This window comes from Sesamum indicum, linkage group LG10 (assembly GCF_000512975.1).
Source record: "Sesamum indicum cultivar Zhongzhi No. 13 linkage group LG10, S_indicum_v1.0, whole genome shotgun sequence".
NCBI lineage: Eukaryota > Viridiplantae > Streptophyta > Magnoliopsida > Lamiales > Pedaliaceae > Sesamum > Sesamum indicum.
Genome location: NC_026154.1, coordinates 17,048,757 through 17,070,213, shown reverse-complemented (window position 1 = coordinate 17,070,213; position 21,457 = coordinate 17,048,757). Strand labels below are relative to the sequence as shown.

At 38.6% G+C, this 21,457-nt stretch overlaps 3 protein-coding genes across 11 annotated transcripts; 1 reads left to right on the top strand and 2 right to left on the bottom strand.

Annotated features, from left to right (window-relative positions):
• Window positions 188–5,600, top strand: LOC105173016 (dnaJ homolog subfamily C member 17). Of its 9 annotated transcripts, none has more exons than XR_002287871.1 (6): window positions 188–392; window positions 774–1,467; window positions 1,553–1,738; window positions 2,365–2,441; window positions 3,210–3,270; window positions 3,915–5,600. XR_002287871.1 is itself a non-coding variant. In XM_011094653.2 (4 exons), exons 2-4 carry the CDS (start codon window positions 793–795, stop codon window positions 2,383–2,385), a joined length of 882 nt encoding a protein of 293 aa, XP_011092955.1. In that variant the 5' UTR covers window positions 192–392; window positions 774–792; the 3' UTR covers window positions 2,386–2,705. The 9 variants fall into 9 exon arrangements, 1 of the variants encoding a protein (XP_011092955.1); XR_002287870.1 differs by having other exon boundaries at window positions 3,909–5,600; XR_848699.2 differs by lacking the exon at window positions 3,210–3,270 and having other exon boundaries at window positions 189–392; window positions 3,966–5,600.
• Window positions 8,143–9,503, bottom strand: LOC105173015 (24-methylenesterol C-methyltransferase 2). The gene has a single exon (XM_011094651.2). The coding sequence runs from the start codon at window positions 9,420–9,422 to the stop codon at window positions 8,331–8,333; it is 1,092 nt and encodes a 363-aa protein (XP_011092953.1). The 5' UTR covers window positions 9,423–9,503; the 3' UTR covers window positions 8,143–8,330.
• LOC105173014 (serine/threonine-protein kinase STY46) lies at window positions 13,269–20,678 on the bottom strand. The gene is made up of 16 exons (XM_011094650.2): window positions 20,115–20,678; window positions 19,572–19,686; window positions 18,677–18,741; window positions 18,415–18,534; window positions 17,964–18,018; window positions 17,439–17,549; window positions 17,253–17,303; window positions 16,687–16,862; window positions 16,502–16,609; window positions 16,070–16,143; window positions 15,759–15,934; window positions 15,285–15,380; window positions 14,641–14,721; window positions 14,504–14,557; window positions 14,205–14,339; window positions 13,269–13,791 (listed from the first exon to the last, which is right to left on the bottom strand). The coding sequence occupies exons 1-16, from the start codon at window positions 20,306–20,308 to the stop codon at window positions 13,723–13,725; spliced, it is 1,680 nt and encodes a 559-aa protein (XP_011092952.1). The 5' UTR covers window positions 20,309–20,678; the 3' UTR covers window positions 13,269–13,722.

Genomic DNA, 21,457 nt, shown 5'->3' with positions numbered 1-21,457 from the left:
TAAAAGACTCCAAAAAATTTCTCCAAGTCAAGAAATCCTTGGTTGTATCTCTAAACCCACCAACATACAACATTAGCATTACTAAACGAACACAAAGGGTATTAAAACTATATAATAAACTTGTAAGTCATAGAAAGTCCAAGTGCTATTATACCAAATTTAATTTTTGGCAGTGGAGTTGTAATTATTCCTCAAATAAGTGGACTATCTATTTAAGTCAATTTATTTAAACCTAAAAAGAACGCCCATCGTCCTCCATAGCCCCACCGGCATACACCCAGCCTCAACCAACCCCAAGACCTTCCCCAGGTCTCCAATCGAAACCATCGCTCCCGCCTGCCAGTAGAACCGCTAGATCCGCCTCTCTGTCGTCTCCACTGCCGCCGCTCCAGGTTATTTTCTTTAATAATTGTTTTTTCTTAATTCAGTGAATTTCATTCTTTTTCTAGGTATTTTTGTTGTCAATGTTAAAACACACAAGTATTATTTTCGTAATTTCTGTTCTCAATTGATATCTCGAATTTACATGGGGATGGGGCTTTAGTTATTTGCTGCCGCGGCTCTGTGTTTGTGTTTTAAGCGGTATTAGCAAAATATGTTACCTTATCTCACTTTGTGTCTGTGTCTTCTCTCTGCTTTATATTTCGATTTATGAGCTTCCTTTTTGTTTTTTCAGCATTATGATGACTTGTTCAACTTCCATCTACCTTGTGAATTTGATACCTTTCTGTTTCCCACCCTTTTGCATCATACATGCTACTGTGTTGTTGCAGTTGAGTAATACTGCGTGGTATGGATGCTGAAGTCGACCATTATGCTGTTTTGGGCCTCCCTTCCGGTGAGGAAGGCGCCAGGCTTTCAGAGCAAGAGATTAGCAAAGCCTATCGATCAAAAGCCAGGGAGCTGCATCCGGACAAGAGACCAGATGACCCTAATGCACATGCTGATTTTTTAAAGCTTCAAACTTCATATGAAGTTCTCAGGGATGAAAAGGCTAGAAAGTTATTTGATGATCTACTTAGAGTGAAACGGGAGAAGCTTCATCGCCAAGGACAACAAGATTCCAAGCGCCGCAAGATGATGTCAGATCTTGAAGAAAGAGAGAGATCTGCCTTTGCTGTTGACCCCAACATGAAAGCTCGAGAAGAGGAAGAGAGAATATCTCGGAAACTAAAGGAGGAGATAGCTAGAATTCGTGCAATGCAAGCCAACAAAACACCAGCCGCTGCAACACCTTTCAAGCAAGATACAAAAGAAAAGGGGAAAGATAGTATGGATGGTGGAGGTGGTAATGGATTGGATAAGGAGAAGGTTCTCAAGATTTCATGGGAGAAGATTGGTGAAGACTACTCGGCGCATAGACTTAGAGCAATTTTTGAGAAGTTTGGTGCTGTAGAAGATGTAGTCATCAAGAGTTCCAAGAAGAAAGGATCAGCTCTTGTAGTAATGGCATCTAAGGATGCTGCTGTAAGAATAAGACTTTTTAAAAATCTTTGGTTCGATTTCATTTTACTATCTTTTGGGTTTCCCAATGAGAACTTTTGGTTGGCAGGTTGCTGCTACTGGGAATGTATTGGGCGATCTTTCAAATCCTCTCCTAGTGTTACCTCTTCAACCCGCTTCGTCACCGGTAATTTTTAGTGCTGAGAAGAATGACTCTGATGGTCCAAAATTGAGCAAGCTGGTTGGTGCTGGATATCAGGCATTTGAAGATTCAGTACTTGAAAAATTGAAAAAGGTTGGGAACTGTAGTGTCTTTTCTTCTTTTCACTCAGGGCAATTTTCACGTTATTTAATTTAAACTTTTTTGGTTCGATTTAAGGTCTTAAAAGGTTGCATAGAAATACACGTATTTTCTGAGTTTTCTCTTTCTCTTTGTCTTCGGTATGGAATTATAACCCCTTAATTTTGGACTGATACATTGTACAGCGGTTGGCAGCTTTTCTTTTATAACCGACTCCTTGCTTTTTCTTCACAAGAGAACCTTGTTTCTTACTGGTGTCTTTTATTTGCAGGCTATTTTGAATTATTTTTGTAATACTTTTCTAATCTATGTATCAACATTGATGTGGTTGGATAATTATTATTGACATTGGAGATGAGGTAGTGAGGGTGGGGGTTGAAGAAGTTTGGTCTAGTCATTTTATGCTCTAGTAGAATACTGGAAACTTTTCTTGATTTAGTCCATAGGTTTTGCTAGTATCTTATGGTTGCAGGTAGAATGCAACTACCTTTTTTTCCCCCCTCTGATACATCTTACTTTGGGGGGTTAGGTTGATTAAAAGATCAACAAAAGAGTTGAGTTCTTATCATTGTTAGGTGAATTCTTCACCGTTATTCTAATTATGTTTTTTCTGGTGTCAGGCTGCTCAGAGGCAAAAGTGACTTGTTAAAGAATCTTGGAGAGGTGTAAGGAGAGCATTTTGTAGCATCAATAGAAGGTTGTACACTTAAAGAATTAAATGTTTTAACTGAAGGTAGCTACTGCAACATACCTTCATACCCTTTCTCTTCTTGTAAACTTTATCCCTCTGTGTTGTAGCTATAGCTTACCGTGCAGTGTTCAGTAGCACACACCAGTTATAGGTGGTTCGCATGACCTTATCCACATCATTTTTGGCCTTGCTTGGATAAAAGGCCCCCATCTGTTACGCGAAGAAGTTGACTGCTTTCTTCTTGTTTTGAACTCTCAATGGCTGTAGCTTCACGTTATTTGAAAAGCTGAGAATTCTATTATAATAGCTTCTTAAGTTTCTTATCTTGTGACGAAGGGGTATCAACTTTCTATCTATATGCTGCAGTTCTTTTGTCGCTAGTGGCACATCTTGCTTGGTGTTGGAATATTCCCCTACATTTGTGTTTTGAAACACATAAAACTCAATTTACTCATAAGTGTTTTGGAGTGTTGCTTGGTTTCTATATTCTAACCACACTGTTAACATTGGTATTGAGGCCTCATGCTGGAAAACTTCCTTTATTTGTACTTTCGTGGAGACAAATTAAAATTCAAAGAAGTTGGAGGTAATATTCTGCTAATATGGATTTGTACCATTGATATACACCATTAAGGATTCCGGTTGGAGATGTATCATGTGGTTTAAGCAGAGCTACAATTGCTCTATAGACAGAGACATTCCCACATACATTGATGTGCATCCAAACACATAGACCTTCATTTTCTCTTACACATGTATATTTGTTCTTATCAGGGTATATGTATGTAACAGTATAAAGAGATTCACACTTGCTTTCTTCGAAAAATTTACAGTGGTGAGATTATAGTCATTGCTTCAAAGTTCTGATGTTTGTCCTTGTGAGAGAATCCGAGGTGTTATTTTGTGTTTGATGCAGTAATAAAGTGGTTTTTCTTTGGAGGGCATTGCTAGATCTCCCTGTACTTTATTTTGTGGAGTCGTGGCTTTGTTTCTGTTTCACATACGTATTAGCATAGGGTATTTTGTGGCCTCAATTTTGCACGTTGCTTCGTGTTTTATTTTGGATATGTTAGTCCAAAGAATGATCTTGGCCTTATCCACCTGATTTTCAACTTGGCTTTTCTTTTCCTTGTGTGTGTTTTGTTGCTTTTTTTCATTTTTTGCAAATATACCAAAGTACTGGATCTGACCCTGGGCTGCATGAAAACATCTTTTATACATTCTTTATTCCTGCTAATGATGCCTTTATGATCTAGAGTCTCCTTTAAATTCTGAGGTGTTGCACTTGTGAAGAACTGAGTAATAGGCGGCCACATGTGTTGCAAGCACATTACTGTTTGCAAATTGCTGGCACCTCTTCTCACTTGCTGAAATCTATTATGTACATTTTGATTCTTGAATGAATTGATTCATTTTTGCCTCCATTTCTTCCCTTTCCCTTCCGTTCTCTCCTGCTCATCTCGTCTTCATTAGTTGCAGCATCATGTTGATCGAGCTCTTTCGGGGTATGCTCCTCCAATGCAATTTCAGGTTATCCTGTGTTCCTCCAAGTACACCCGGAAACAGACACCCAATCTGTTGCTTGTGATGCCATACTCCACAAGTTGCTCGTTATTGCATACATCAAGTGCACCATGTGCAACCTGAGTTGGGGAGTGAAGGAACTCATGCTCTCCACAGCTCTTCATGATCTGCAAGCTCTGCCACTGTCATCGTTACATTCAGTGAAAAAGACGCGCACTTAGAGCCATTACTTTTTCTTATATCGCAATTGTTCGTTTAAGTGAAGTAACGTATTCTTCACTTGTAAGCTCACTCATAGTCGCTGTTTCACTTGTACCACCTTTGTAAGTAGAATAGCACTTTTCATTAGTTAGCTTAGTTAGAGGTGAGTTAGAACTAACTAAACATTGTTAACAGTAGTTAATCCGTTTCACTTCTGCCGCTGAATTTAAAAAGGAGCCTGCATCACAGCTTTGGTGATACAGGAATTCATTCTCCAACAATGGCTTCTTTCACTTTGTTTCTTGTTTTTGAGTTGAGATTTGTCAGAAAAACCATCAACTGTGTACTGGAGTGTTTGTGCAGTGGAATGGAGCAGAGAAAGAAGCTGAAGGAAAGTGGAATAATTGTGGGGATTGGGTTAAGATGAGATTTGATGGTGTGGAAAAGTATTGTGCATAAAAGAATAGAAGAATATAGGAAGGTATGAAGATTCTCTGAGCAAATATCTTATGTTGATCATGTCACATGTACAGGAGATTAGGGATCAAATATTATTGTTTCTGTTAGCTTAACCACTACGTAAATTCATCTGCAAATCAAAATTCGAGGAAGTAGTTTTTGAGCAGGGATGTGGTGGGGGCAGGGGGGGCCCACTGTTTCAACACGTGTTCCATGGACCCCACTTCCCCCACTCACCTAAATCACTAGTACTACTCGCTCGCACTCTCCCTTCTCCTTCTTCCCCGCGCGCGCGCACACACATTGTTTGGTAATTGTAGTAATATAATCCTCCTAATAGGAAAACACAGTCTCTGAATTGAATTCATCATTCACCCCTTAATACTTTTTATCTTTCCGATTGTATTATGGGAAACTACTTCATTAAACCCCATAATTTCGGCTGTAATCATCCTGCCTTCCCATTACCAAACCCCATTAGCAACCACAAAAAGTGCGCCAACTCCAACCACCATATAGAGATGATTGGTTTGCAGAGTAAGAGCTACACCAGTCTCAAGGACTTGCTCCACGACTCTCCCCCTTGGACGGCCTCTCCCACCAGCAGCTGGCGCGAGATTCCCATCAAGGATCCTTTGCTGCAGCACGCGGCGTGGGCCTACCTGCAGCCCATCGGGGCGGAGCTGGAGGAACACCATCGCTACCGGTGGAGTAGATTGACGGAGAGTTGCTGCGGTTGCCTCAACGGCGTCGTCTTGATGTTTCTCCGAGCAAGGGAGTGAAAGATTACAGGTGGATAATGGTGAAGAAGTCGATTGACAAAAGAGAATAGCGGCTTTTTTTTGTTTAAGCTCTGTTCACAAAAGAATAATGTCTGTAGGCTGTACAGTACATGCATACACACACAGTATTGGTAGGATTGAAATTTTGAGAAAGATTTGAAGTTGTTTGTATGATAGAAACAATACAGATTTGTTGTTATTACGGGTAATGCAGTCACCAGTCAGTCAAACCAACACATCTCTTTTGTGAGTATTATCGATGTCTTGAAACTCATCTTTAGTGTTTTAGCAAATCTTTCAAACTAAAACTAAAATCAGACAACATAAAAAGGGAAGACGGGAAATTTGTTTCTTGTATGTTCATTCAAAGTAGGTGTGTTTCTTGTATGCTCGTTCAAAGCATCTCCTTGATTAGTAAATTAATGATTCACGCTACTTTTGTAATCTATCCTTCTTAGCCTAACTTTTTGCAACTTGGCACTGTCTGTCATGCTTTAGATACCAACTTTGATTTTCATGGATTTTGTACAGCAAGTTTTAAATGAATACAGGATAACCAAGAAAAATACAAAGTACGTGGCACATAGTAACTACCTAACACTAAATTACGTGGAAGATGAGTAATGGGGCAAGACTAGTGAAATAGAAAGGAATAGTATTAGGAAGCATGGAATAATGGGTGTAGACGGCTTCTTCTATTCACCTCATAATCATATGCCTATCAAATTCAAAATACCTTACATATAAATGTATATATATCTTCCTTCTTCATCCGCGTGCCGTCCCCAATCGCCTCGAGAATGCCCTTCTGGTTTCTGGCGGCTCTCAAGATGAGTTTGGATTCTCTTGACTTCTCTTCTGCCATCTTCAATATATATTTCCAATAATATAATAAAGAAATATATATAAAGCTCCCCGAATGTGCAATTCTCTCTAGTTTCTGTACGGTTTTCTGCGCTGATGAATCTATGGAAATGCGAGGTATTTATAGCGCCAATACGCGACTGGTGTTGAATTTTACTTTTTTATATTATAATTAGAAACCAATTAGTATGAGTTTTAATTAATGCATAGTTTGAATTTGGACAAGTGGTGAGCTTCAATTCTTTAAGGTTGGAAAAATTGAATTTGATTATTGATCTTATTATTAACATGACAACCATTGATCTCAAATTAAAAATCCCTGGAAAGAAAGAAGAGTGAAATTGAGAAAATGAATTGATATGGGAATTCCATTCCCATTCCAATATTCTTAAATGTAAAGTGATTGATTAAGTTGGTAGGGTGAGTAAAAACAGGTATAATAGTTTGAGGCAGGGTGGGACTGAGGAAATCCACTATGAAATTATGAGATGAATGAGTTGGAACACCTAATCATTCTCTTCTTCATTAGCTAGCTACCCACTCCCATCATTCTAATTTCTTTCTAGAATCATTAATTAGGTGGTCTCTCAGAGAGAGAGAGAGAGGGGGTGGGCCGGCCTCATATCAGTTTTTGGATCAGTGTTGGACCCTAAAACACCAAAAACTAATGACATAAACAAAAGGTATGAGTAACAGAAAGCTGGGCACTATCAGTGGCAGCAAAGATAAGCAGAAATGATGATACCTTATATCCATACAAAATATATTATGGTGGACATTCAGGTGAGGTGGATTTGGATGTGGATCTGCTATACCACATTTACAGCACACAAGATAGTATTGCCTTCTGCTATCAACATTAAACTATTCAACCACACCACATCTCACCATATTCATCACAAATCTACACTCCACCAACCATACCCAAATAAATACACCTAAAACATGCTCATCCTGCTTTATTCACCATAACTCCACCTCAAGTTTATTTGATGGAAGCAAACCACAAATTTTAAGTGTAATCTTTCAGACATATCCCCAATTCACGGGTGTATAGTATAGTATAAACAAGAATATTTATAATTTCTTAAAAGCCAGCCAGGGATTCCCAATGAACAGGTATCCTCCTGTATACACTCAAGAAAACATCTGGGGTTCGCCAGATGCGACAAGATTCTAATGCAATCAAACGCATTAAATATGATTTTGGTACGCCAACTACACTACCTCACAAGGTATCAAATTTTAATGACTAATAATGTACCTCACATTTCATCAATCAAGTCTAGCTGCTTTAATGAAGTACAGTCTTCTCTTCTGGGGTCCGCAATTAGACTATAGCTTCCCCATCATGTTGCTTCAAATATCAGCTTATATGCCAAACCCACAACACATCCCCCCTCATTTTACCCCCTCTCAGCTAAATAATTACATAACCGCAATAAAGATGATATTTTTTTCCATGTTTCTGAATAAAGGAATAGGAATAGACCTCACATGACTCATCTACTTGTAAGATACTACGTTGTACAGCTATCGGATCGGCATCACGTGCTGTGTCCAACCATTAAAATACAATTTCCAGCAAATAAGTGCCAGCATTGTTCACGCCTGAGATTAGTTGCTCACCGCTAATTTTAGAAATTAACAACATCAAAGCTAACAAACAAGCAAGCACAAAATAGGTAAATGGTTTAAGTCTTTGGGCATTTACTTTGCAGTCTGAGCTGCTGCATTGAGCTAAGCCACATATGACTACTTCTCAAAATTGTCCATCATTGGATAGTTTTCAAGATTACAGAAACTCTTAAACCTTTCCTCTCCCGTTAAGTTAGATAAATATTTTCACCAACTTTATAAAACTAAGGCCAGTCTCCAACAATGACGATAACTTAGGCAAAATAAGCAGTCTCCATTTTCTATAAAAAAACAAGCAAATTTTAATCTAAAGAAGCATAATCCAATATGAGACAAAATAAAAACACAATTAGAAAAGAAAAGAAGCAAGAGCACGAAATTAACCATGACTGATCAATCTCCGTGCAATGAAAGTTACACATATCTCCTAAGCAGAGCTGGAAGCCACCTTACTCTCCGGCTTTCTGCAGAGAATCATATGCATCGGAGTGAAAATCCCCGTCTCCCCACCCCTAGTCAGATAATCGGCGGTAACGAACAGCATCTCGTGCACGTCAACGACACCTTTTGGCGCAATCCCCAGCCACGCCAGTACTGTAACCAAAATGTGGTTCCTCCAGTAGGCGATCCGACCCATCTTCAGCCGGGTCCACCACGGGTTTGCCGGGGGTTTCGCCAAATCCTTCTCCTTTATCACTTCGAAGCCGACCTTTTCGGCCACCTCGGCTATATCCTTGTAGCTGCGGAGTCCCGGCAATGCGTCTCCCCTCTCAATCCCTTGTATGACCTCCACGTGCTCCGGGTCATCCCCACGGTACAATTCCGTGGTCACCCACTCGTACGAAACATACAAGGACCCGGGCTTCAGAACCCTGTAGATCTCACTGTAAACATCTTCGAGCTTCGGCGCATGACACGTTGCTTCAATGGAGTAAGCTCCGTCGAAGGTGTTGTCTTTGAAGGGCATCTGGAGGAAATTGCCGCAAACCACCTCGCACAGCTTGTCAAGCCCAGCCTTTTTGTTATGCATCCGGGCCCGGTTCACCTGGTACTCATTAATGGTGATCCCAACAACATTAGCGCCTGAGTGGGCTGCAATCGCGCGCATCGGGCCGCCAACACCGCAGCCCGCGTCGAGAATTCGAGCTCCGGGTTTGACATTCAAGAGATCCACCGCCATCTCCTCGTGTATGCGAGTAGCATCCCGGTGTGATTTTCCAGGAATGGAGGGAGAGAAATGAAAAGATTGGCCCCAACCCCACTCATAAATATCAGTGACGAGATTGTAAAAGGTGTCGACGAAAGCCGGGACTTTGTCGGCCGTTTCAATTTCTTTGGGGCGGCGGAAAAAAGACCAGTACTGTTCGTACTTGTCCTGGACTTTCTCTTTGGCGATGGAGCCGCCGGATAGTTGGACGGCGTGCTTGCCCTTCTGTTCGGCGGAGCCAAGAACGCAGACGAACCAGTACAAGCCGGCGGCTAAGAGAGAGGCGGTGCAAAAGAGAGTGAGAGAATCCATGGGGGTGGAGAAAAGTGAAAAAAGTAGTGCTGGAAGTGGAGTGCAAAGCAAAGCCAAGAGTGAATGCGGGTGCTTTTAATTGTTTAGGAGGAGGAGTGGTGGGATTGGATCTAGTGCGAACATGAGTTGTGAGAATGTCCAGCACGTTGCGACACATCAGCAACTGTTTGAATTGAGTGGATAAAAATATGAAAAGGAGATTTTCAGGGGTATTGGAGTAAAAGCAGAGGAAAAGGTTTAAGAATAGGTTAGGTTAGGGGATTAGCTACTAATTTACTATGATTAGTGATTAGTGATTAGTGTGTGTTGGTAATTAATGAAGATAGATATTTTTGGAGACGCAGACGGCAGTGGGAGTCTCTCTTTGTTTGTTTGAATTGAAAAGGGACAAGACAAGAAGAGAAACTAGTTGATGGTGGTCAATGACTACCAATCACATTCACTCTTTTGAATTCCAGCCCCACTCATTAAATATCATACTCTTCAAATGGCAACAGCAATTGATTAGTATTTATTTATTTATAAGGGTACAAAAGTAATTTTTTACATACAAGTTATATAATAAATGTATTTATTTTATTACATTATATAATTTTTAACACTACTGTAAATACTTAAAATATTATTTTTTAATGAGGACTATTCATTGATTTGACCTCTCCCACATAAAAAAACTCTCTTTCAAAATCGACATTGATTTCACCTGGTACGCAATCGTGTCATGGGCAAAATTTCCCATTCATCCTTTCATAAAATCACAACCACATTATTGACGCCGTCTATGGAAAAAATTTGACTCGATATTGGAAATGCAAACTAGGTCTCGGACTCGTGACGTCCATGATTTGGACATGATCAGGAAAGCTCAAGTGAACGGGGCAGAACAAGACCCACCTCGCGAACAGTCGCCGTCTCAGGAGGTAACCCCCTTACCTCATGAACAAACCCCCTTTAATGGGGAGATCCCTCGACCACGTCGACAATCTCCCCCCGCGCTCTCCAAGAGAGCACTCCCCCCGAAAGTTCCACCCCAAGAATTGATGGTCCAACTGGCATAAGAGTCTTTGTTGGCCCTGATTCGTGATGCATCTACTCGAGCGGCAGCACAAGTCGTGACTCAATTTGTAGCACAACAACCCGTGAACCCGTCCCCTTTTTCCCCTTGCAGAAGTCGAGAATTATCCTTAACTCCAGAAGAGAATGAGCAGAGGCGGGAGAAAGTGAACAGCAAAATCTCTCGACTTGAGGTTGCACGGACCCAAGATCAAAACCCCTGCAGTCTAAAATCATTAGCTTCCCTACTGCCTAGGGGAGTCGAGGATCCTTATTTGCCATGGGTTGTAGCCCCTCCTCAGCGAAGCCCTTTCTCCCTCGCGGGCGTCAAAGTATCGAATCTGTCAAAATATGATGGAATAGGGGAACCGTAAGAACACTTAGACAAAATTTATGCTAAAATTGATTGGTACGACTTGAGTGACGCCACCTATTGCAAGATCTTCTGCACTACGCTCTCCAAACATGCTTTCGCGTGATTCAACCAACTGCTTGTTGGAACTATCTCCAGTCTTGAGCAGTTGACACAACGTTTTTTGCATCACTTCTCGATGAACACAGAACAAGGTTTTATTATTACCAAAATTTACAGTAAGTAGTAAATGCCAGCAACATATGCTGTCACAAATTGATATTTATTATAGATGTGGGGTATAAGCTTAAAACAACTGTGTCATGAAGGAAAATTTTTTAATAGCGACAAAGATGGACTAGAGTTCGGACCAAAAAAAAAACAACAGCACACCACATTTTGCAACATTACATACTAGAGTACAAGACAACCGAAAGGGTTGCACCAATAGTGAAAGAAATTAACAGAGGGATCTATCATACCTGAGCTATCCAGACGGTTTCTCGAACTTTCGACGAAGACACACCTCAATGAGAAGCAGATCTGAGAAAAGAATGTTAGTGCCGTCTCCGATAAGGAAGTTTTCAAAACTAAATAACATACAATTTACCTAACATCAATTTTTATACTAGCTAAGTGGAGGGAAAAATATGAAGTTATTGAGGAACAAAAAAATATTGAAGAACAATGTAACCAAGACCTACACCTAAGAACCACAATGGGAAGTGGCGTCTGCAAGTCCTCCACTTCTCACTTTAAACAGAGGAAGAAGAAGGTCAAAAAATAAATGTTAAGACATTCATCCATAAAACGAGATGAACCAGGCGGTCGAAATCTGTATCCAGTGTGCCAGAAGGTGATTGTAGTGTCTTGCATAGTCCGGAGAGAATCGGGCCTCGGCTAACTTTACCGGGCCTCCCATTTGGTAAGTAAACCAGCTACTAGCTGAAAAAAAGGGCTGATATCTGCCTTAGTTCCAGCTGGTAAACACAGTCTAAATCGGATTGGGATGGATGTTTGGCCCAATCCAACTAAATAAACATCACCATTTAGTATTAATAAAAAAACGAGTAAAACACATTTCCCCCTCCCCCTAAACTATTCTTGATGTAATATTTACCCCCTTAAATTAACAAATACAACGCCTAACCCCTTAATTGGACAAAAATGCCTCTTCATATCTTGACAATTGTATTATTTTTAATATATTTTAGTATTTTACACATTAAATTATTAATAAAATATTTTTAATTAATTTTTTTAATAAATAAAAATTTTAAATTAAAAGTGGAGTATAATTAATATATATAGTAGATTTTTCAATAAATATAATATAACCAACAACTCATATATACTTTTTAAAAAAAAATTGACAAATATATATGCTTAATCAAAATTTTAATATTTTTATAGAAAAGTAAATAAATATATTTTATCATATTTTTTGAGAAAATACATTCAAAAAATAATTGTGTAATTAATTATTTTTATCTAAAAGAATAAATAATTAATAACTTAATCAAATTAATAAAAACTTTTTACGAAAAGTTTTTTGTGTAGTTATTTGATCATTCATTACTTAAGTTTGAGGCTGTAAACTATAGTAAAATTTGAACTATTTAATTCACCGATCATATTTTATTTTTTTATAATAAAAATATTATTTTCCAATTAATTTTTTAAGTAAACTAAAAATGCAAAATTGTTAAATAACAAAATTCTTTGAACTAAATATATATATATATATATATCATATAAGGGTAATATTGTCCAAAAATTTAATTTTAAGAGATAAATATTATATTTATTAATTTAAAAGGGTAAATGTTACATCAATAATAATTTAGGGGTGCAAAGTGTTTCTTACCGTAAAACAGATACCCACAAATAAAATTTGGGCTGCGCTGGAGAGGCTAGTGGAAGGCGGGGGGGGGGGGTGGTGCAAGTGGAGGAGGAGGAAGGGGAAGGCTTTGCGGTGGTTTACATAGCTTAGGTGAGGAGAGTTTTTTAAAAATTGAAGGGGATGAATTGTGTTTTTATTTTTCAATAAGTTTTTTTGAGCAACACATGAAATTTAGCCTATTATTCATAAAATGATTTGATTTCTCCAATGATTAATCGAGTCTTGGGAAATGTCAAGATACCTTAGCATGAGTTGTTTCTGGTCATTTTCTTGTACACTGCCAATTTCTACTTGAATCCATCACTCTTATTATTTTTGGACATCTTCCCCCATCATATGTATTTATGTTGCTGTTACTACAGTTGACCAGAACAATGTTGTCTAAACATACAGGTAAAGGATGGGCTACAGGAACAGCCTACAACCCTTTCTTCCTTAAATCCACCTTGTTTCATCAAATTAATCTATGGGATTGCCAGAGTTATTTGTTAAAATATTATAAGAAATAAATTTAAAAAATTGCAACTCTACTGCAAAATGGATTTGATAATCGCCCTCCTTTGATCTTCATTTTATTACAATTGGATATGAATTTGTTGTCTTACACATTCATAATCGCCTAACACCAAAAAATCAAACCTGGCGTCAAAATATTATACACCTATTGGACCATAATGAACAGCAGACAAGTAGGCAACCATCGTATCATTTGGAGAAGTATCACCAGAACACATTTTATCCTTAATTGCGGCTGAGGTTGGACTTTTACACTGCTCTCAACTAGAAGAGATGGCAAGGCAGACAGACCAGAAGCAAATAAGAACGATTGAAGAAATCGGAAAAATGAATTAGTAAACATCAATCTCAAGGAAGAAAATCTGGCAGGAAACTGATGCAAGGGGTATTGTACAATGCCAACAGACTTAAAGGGGGTTAATGTTCCAAAATTGGAGAGGAATATATATGCCGATGAGCTTCCAAGTTTTATCCCTTCAGTGATGTCCGCGTCTCAGGGCAGAAAAAAATCCTCTCTCCTTTCGTCCCTCTCCATCATCTCCAACCTGTTCCACATACATCAGGTGTCATCTAGAGAATGGGTGATTAAGCATTTGTATGCACATGAACGGAAGATAACTCCTACTCTTTTTCAGAATCCTCGAGTGACCATTGAATTCAGAATGGATTGACCATATTCCTTTCATACAAAGCGTGAGAAGTAAAGACTTGGTTGATTTTATTTCGATACAAGTAATAACTGAATAACTACATATCTCGTGCTGACTTAACTGATGGTTGAGCTAGAATCAGCTGGATGTAAGAGAAATAGCAAACAGGTGTGAGAAAAACACACCTCTTAATTAGTCTGATGCAACTTCACTAAAGCAAGGCAAGCATCTTTCTGCTTGAAGCTACTTAGTAAAAATGCATAACAAAGGACAAGTTGATTTTCCAAGTACAGTTGATGAAAAAGTACCTCCTTAGATATTTGCTTTAAGATTTCTGTTACTTCAGAAAAGTCAGGTCTCAAAGTTGGATCTTGCTGCCAGCATCTCTCAAGCAGCTCAACAAGCTTTGGATGTGTGTGTTTTGGAATAGTCGGCCGGAGACCCTTAAAGAATAGAAAAAAGAACTGCCTTCAGCAAACAATAAAAGAAAATACTCAATTTGCAAGTATGTGTCCAGAGAACTTCAGACTGCTATGTTCCAGATAATCATGTCCACATGGTAGTTGCAAATGACATAACCAACACCACAACAACCTAGATGCTTTACCTTTTGGACCACTCCAACAGCTGCTTGTAAAGGAGTCAAGTACTCGTAAGGAAGCTGACAAGCCAAATATCAAAATGTTTAAGCAATAACAAATCAGAAGAGTGATGATTCCAGCACTTTGGAGAAGAAAATAATACCTTTCCTGTCAGCAATTCCCATAAAACCACGCCAAAACTGAAAACATCAGCCTTATGATCATAGGGTTTATGCTCTATAACCTTCAAAGAGAAAGAATACTTGTTAGCAATTGCAGGGTATCATAATTTCCAACTAGAATCAGCACAGGAACAGCACTTAGAGAATTGTGGAGTACAGAAGGTACTATAAACAGCTAATCGAACATATTATTTATTCCTGTATCCTCTCAGCTTCCAGTGGCATTTTACCTAGATTCTTTATCCACTGCAGACCTATAAAGATGCCCCAAATCCAATGTTCTCTATTAGACCTTATCTAGACATTATAAACACCAGGACATGCAAGCATAAGATTGCCGAGAAAATGATACTTGAACAATGTTGAAAAAGCAATTATCAAGGTTCAGTGTTCAATGATAACAGCTTAGCAACAGAAATTAATAACCATGACAGACCACAATGTCAAGATCACCTCCCAGACCACAAAGGTATAGAAAAGCGAGCTGGGATCAGAACATTCAAAATTTATTTGCAGCAATCATGAAATGAGTCCACTAAAAAGTATCATGGCCATATAAAACAGCTTTTCACTAAAAGATGTCAAAAGTCTCCTAAATTCTAATTTGATATAAAAGGGCATATACCTCAGGGGCCATCCATCGATACGTCCCAGTTTCAGCTGTCATCACACCTGTTTGAGCTTTCACTCTGGCCACTCCAAAATCCCCCACCTTAACAACCTGAAAACAAAGCTCTTTAAATTTTCCCAACTTCCCAAGCCACAAAAGTAAGACTTATTCAGACTAGAAAATCGAAACAAAGTCATAACAAATAAAGCTTGTTATAAGTGCCAGACCTTCAGAAGATGGAATGTCTAAATGCCTGAAAACTTGCAGATAAAATGGGCTGCCAGCCTAAAGAGATAATTTAATTTGTTCTCAAAGAAAAATTTCTGTCCTCATCTCTATCCAGAAGAACAATATAGAGTTGGCATGATTTTCTTTGAATACCAAGTTTAACCTTTAATGTAGATAAACATGCAACATGAAATACCAGGAACCATACAAATCCTGGTCAACATGAAAATTACTCATTCAGCTGAAAAGCTCAATGCTTACTTCATTTTCATCCATCAAAAGATTCGCAGCCTTCAAGTCCCTGTGAATTATATTGTTCTGATGCAAATAGTTCATTCCCTTTGATACATCAATGGCTACTTTAAGTAAAGCAGGAAGCTTAAAAGAACCCTTTTGCTTGTGTAAATAGTCGTATACACTTCCCCCAGACATGTATTCTGCAATTAAATAAACATATAAATTAAACCAGAATTTGTTGATAGCCATCAACAAGATGTTTAGCTTCAGTAGTTGCAAAGGAAACTCTCATATTTTCCCTATTTTCCCAAGAAAATGTACTTGTCAAAACAGACCTGTCACTATGCACAAGTTTGGAGGTCTGGTGCATGCCCCGATGAATTGCACAACATTCTTGTGTCGAACTTTTCTGTAAATAATATATAGCAATGTTCAACAGAAATGAAGAAAAGTTTGACAACAATCAGTGAAACTAAGAACTTTCTCATAGCCATGATGAGATTTCGCTATATGTGAATACATCAAGTCTCATAAGAATCTGCAAGAACTGAACCCAATAAACTAGTGTGCTATCACAGGCATATTATGTGCATTTGAACAATAAGTATGCTTATTGAGTAGTGAGTACAAACTGAAACAGTTACCCCCAAACATAAGTGTCCCATTCATAACCATTTCAAATCTCCAAAGCTTGTAAGGATTGACAAAAGACCATCTTGGGCTATTTAAAAAATAGTCTACGAAAAAACAAGTTAATGTAGATGAACCTCATTATATATACTTCTTGGGCAAACTCCTTCTGAAGTTCTGTATTCAAGCGCTCTCCCTTGAGAATTTTAATTGCTACTTCCTGACTACAGTATGTTCCTTTGTATCTGGAGAAAAAGTTTTCAGAGTAAGTTGAAAATAAAACTACAAGCATAAGCTTCAAAAGTATATCTCTGGTACTTACAAGTCGCCGTATGATCCTGATGCTACTTTGGACTCGAATTTCAAATATTGAGGATCAATTTCCCAGACATCAGTACCATCACTGGGTATTGTCAGATGATTAGATTCACGTTTGATCTCCATTGGCTCTTGTTCATTGAGTAGAGGCAAAGAACGTGCATTCAGCCAAGAAGTTTTCTGCATGAAACAAAAGTACTTTCATAATTTTTGCATTAAGGAAGAGCAAGTTTAGAAAATCACCTATATATGATATGATAATTGCTGAATGTAAAGAAAGACTCAGAAAGCAAAATAATTCTTCAACAAATCCACATCTTAATAACGAACTTCTCACTGAATTTTTCAAAAGTTCACACTCTAGCTAGTAGTATAAGCATTGTATGATAGTAACGCCTGCATACAAGTCTCTGGGGATAGCAAATCAGCTCAAAGCCGATAAACCTCACACACAAAATTGACAAGTTAATAGTAACAGTGGATAAATCTTATTTATGCAAAATAACCTATGTGCAGGTGTCCATCAGAGCTCAAGAGATTCATAAGTGCACCAGCATAGAAGAATAGTACCTCAATCTTCAGAACTTCTTTCTCAATGGCAGTGCGTAGCTGTTCAACCTCCTGACAAGTTAAAACATATGGATCAGTCCAAAAGGTGACTGTTAAAGTTTCAGTCATTCCACCAGAACCAGATTAGAGAGCCAAAGATGTGAATAATCCAAGAAAGAGCGATAATGGAAAAGAAGATGGAGATACCTCAAATGGCCAACCATCAACAACAAATACATCTAGAGAATAGCCATCCGCAGTGGAAAAGGCATGTGCTTCCTGGATGTTCAACCCAACTTCAGCTAATAGACAAGTCAACTGCAAGTAGCACCCTTACATAGTTCAGTCAAGGGCTAAAACATATCCTTTACTAATTGTTCAATTCTGTGCAATTACTGAATATTGCACAAGCAAGCTTAGAAAAAACCTCTCCATCCACACATAACGAAGTATTGAGGCTTAAAAATACAGCAAACTTCCCACAAAAGCAGAAATATTGCCAATTGTTTACACCTGGTATTTCACCAAGAATAGTAAGATTTTTAACAGCTAGCCAGCCAATTCAATATACTCAAGTTGAACTCCCATCTAAAATGGTTAATTGAGATAGAAGCTTTTCTAGATAGTCCTCAATGGACAAAGAGAAGTTCGGGCATCTGTTCATGCAAGCTGGTAACCATTTTAATGAGCATCAAAGATGGGTCCATCAGCATAAGAGAGAAGGATCATTACCTGACTGAGGAGCTTTGGCTTGTCATCTGTTGAGAAAGTAATCTCATGCATGGGCCTGCATGTCAATTAAGAGAAAGAGTAAGCTCAACGATAAGTCAAAACATTAGACGATACTTTTATTTAAAATAATGACTTGTTAGGTCAATTTACAAAACCATTACACAAGTGTCAATAAGATACTGCAAAATGCATAGAGAGACTGGCCGCATGTACTTTCTATATAGTGCCAAACAGGTATCAAAAGAATAAGGTATGAAAATTTCTCGGATCAAAGCCCAATTATTCTGTTACTACAAAGAATCAATTGCATGTTAGAGAGTGAATGCGTTAGATTGCTTCGGCGGTGACAAGTAAATGCACAAGCCCATTATTGTTTTTATGGACATAAGTCAAAGGATGAGCACTCACGTACAAGAATAAGACCAGGCTGTAACATCTCAATATAGTATACCTTAGAAACTTTGTGCTAGCATTTACACCACTGTCACCATCTTGTACTTCTGACTTACTTACTTCAAGTGCAAGTGCTTCAAGATTAGGAGAAGAACCAAAGGCAGGTGGTGGATGGACACTGTACAGAAAATGTATCATGAAATATCCAATAACACATAAAAACACCAGATGATGAACCCAAAAGAATAAAACAGTTGCTAATTTAAATCAACAAATACGCCCTTATGACGAATGGAAATATGAAAACATGCGGGCAATACCTTCCCCTTCTTGGAGAGCGTGAATGTACTGAATCTCCTGAATTCCCATCAGAGGCAGGCACAACCTGTAGAAAAGAAAGTTTTGTCTAACATGCAGCGGATTGACCAAGTAAGAAATATGATATGAAGGTACCATAAGATTACACAGACCGAAGGTTGTCGATTAACAACTGATGCAACTCCATTTAGTGAACAATACATTATATCACCAAAATAAAATTCCTCCACAAGCATGAAAAACATGTAGCTACAAGAATGATGCAAAAAACAATGAATTTCTGAATGCACATGTACCTTCTCTGGTAATTGAAACCTGAGATGCTAGTGATACAGTTTTATCCAGATTCACAGTTTTACTTTACGAGAGCATCGAAATTGGACTTGGGGTGCACAATGATGGAAATGTATGTCCACTTTTAGTAAACTTCAGAGTACAAGAGAGGTCAGCAACAATATCTTAGAACTAGTGTACTCTCTACCATTAAACCATATTATCAAATACACCATGTGGCCACATAAAATACTGCGAGTATGGAATATGCTCAAGTACCAGCAGTATGGACCAACTGTTGGACCCAAAATGTGAGATTTCTCTAATTCAGAAAGCTACAGATCCATGAGTGTCATTTGCCTTTGTCGTATAAAACATCTCATCATTAGCTGCCAATCAATTCAAGATCATAAATACTGCCTTCTGTAAGAATCAAAACATGCAAGGTGGAAACAGCACATGCTCAAGTAAAAGACTCGTGCATCCAGATCAAACTCATGTTTAGATATAGGATGAGTATGTACCATCACATCCAGACAGATTACCCCGAAATGAGCACAGAATATCAAAAGAATGGTGTGATATACAACAACTGAGGTTGGGGACCCTATAAGAACAAATCACCTGAACAAGCCTAACTTCAAAAGCCGGCCTATTAGCAGGATCGCGGGCCAGATGCAGTAGTCTCTTGTGTGTGAGAACATCTTCTGCCCTCTCCAAATTCACATCCATTGCGTACCTGCGGTGCATCAACGTCAATCGCCCATCAAATTGCCATTGAAGACCAAATCATGGACAAGTGTGTTAGTATAGAGAAACAACAAAAATCCGGGACATGCAACACTTGTTTAAACGATAAGTCATTCATTTTATGTTTTACGCCCTTGTACCCCGATTGCGTCGAAATGAATCATGCCATCTACGTTACATTGTAAGAAGACATTCAAAAAATCCAACCTAAAACAAACAGCGAAAAGAGATCTAAAGGTAGAAAACAAAAGACATTAACACAACCATTCACTAATCCAAAGGGGAAAAGCAATCCGACAGGAAAAAGGAAGAGTCAAGTAGAAAACATGGAAGCAAAAGGTGTTGTGTTGGGAGCTGAAAAGAAAAGGGATAGGGTGTGTTAACATGTGATGATTGAAGAGAAAAGGTAAAGGCGACCTGGCAGGAAGGCGATTGAAATGCGCCCAAAGCTGATCGTCAAAAGCGGAGTCCTGAGCGTCGGGGTGGTGGGCTTCCTTAAGCCGGCGCAAAACCTCATTGTAAACCTCGAGTTTCTTGCGGTGCAGGCGGGTGTTGGCTGGCGAAGATTCCACCTCCCGACTACCACAACTCTCATTATCCGCCATCACCATTTGAAATTAAGGAAGAAAAGGTAGGATAATCAGGAGTGGAGGTGTTTCCTGGTGGGGAATTGGATCCAGTTTACGTAGAGGGAATTATCATCATGAGGGAGGCGGAATCAAGCATAGTAGATGGAGAATTGAGATGGGTTTGAAACGAAAAATTGTATACTCCATAATATTAACAACTACTAGAAGTAGTGAAAAAGGACTATAGCCTGAGGAGGAGGATAATCAGAAATATATATATATATATATATATTTAGTTTTTTTTTTTTTTAAAAGAAAAAAAAGGATTGGGATTGGATTGAGAAGGTATATGAACATGGGTTTTGAATTGGCTTATTAGTAGTAGTTAGTAGTTTTATTTCATTCCATTTCATCCATATCCTCTTCTTTCTCTCTCTTTCTTCTTAGGATTGATTCTCTCTCTTACTGAAAAAAGAGTTAAGAGATATATAGCTGGCTTGGCAGGGGAGGGGAGGATTAAACTAAAGTGATTTAATGATGGAGAGAGTGGCATTGGGGCCCATCCATAAATCTGTATCAGTCTTTGAGAGAGATAATCTCTGCCTGGATTAACAACATTGTAATTGATTTTGTACGTTTAATGAGATGGGTCGTGTTGTTGACGTAGACAATACAGACTCCACCCTGCCGATGTGTCACTGCCCGTACTTCAATCAAGACGGTCGGCAGTGCCTCAAAAATAACGTGCGGGTCGTAAGAAGATGTCGCTCTATACGTAGACGCACAAATAGCTAGTTAGTATTATTCTTATCGATTGGGAATCGTAATACAATGGCAACTTTTTTAATGTATGAGCTAGTAAAGCAAAGTGCTTTATCCTTGGTGAGACACCTCCACCATATTTCAAAGTTAGACAGTTTAGATTGGGTAGAAAAAGACGATAACATTTGGAGTCTGCCAATGCAATAGTCGGACAATGATTCAAAATATTGTGAGGACAATTCATCAATGATGAATGATCGAATGGAGCTGAAATGCTTGAGTTGTGATATAGAAATCGTAGGCCACGCAACAATTCAAGCAGCATGTGATTTGGATATCGGACGAGAGAGATACAGAAAAGGTGCGCTCCTCAGCCATTTCAAAGTCCACTACTGAAAAAGAAAAAATATTTTTAAGCCTATTATAAGG

Bases quoted from the DNA above. Each gene is read 5' to 3' on its own strand.
- LOC105173014 (XM_011094650.2), bottom strand. From the start codon at position 20,308: ATGGTGATGGCGGATAATGAGAGTTGTGGTAGTCGGGAGGTGGAATCT. The intron at 18,742-19,571 runs GTGATTTGTTCT...TCTTTTCTACAG, and splicing joins TTGAAGTTAGGCTTGTTCAG to GTTGTGCCTGCCTCTGATGG. The intron at 13,792-14,204 runs GTACTTTTTCAT...TATGTGGAACAG, and splicing joins TAAAGCAAATATCTAAGGAG to GTTGGAGATGATGGAGAGGG.
- LOC105173015 (XM_011094651.2), bottom strand. From the start codon at position 9,422: ATGGATTCTCTCACTCTCTTTTGCACCGCCTCTCTCTTAGCCGCCGGC.
- LOC105173016 (XM_011094653.2), top strand. From the start codon at position 793: ATGGATGCTGAAGTCGACCATTATGCTGTTTTGGGCCTCCCTTCCGGT. The intron at 1,468-1,552 runs GTAAGAATAAGA...TTTGGTTGGCAG, and splicing joins TGGCATCTAAGGATGCTGCT to GTTGCTGCTACTGGGAATGT. The intron at 1,739-2,364 runs GTTGGGAACTGT...TTCTGGTGTCAG, and splicing joins TACTTGAAAAATTGAAAAAG to GCTGCTCAGAGGCAAAAGTG.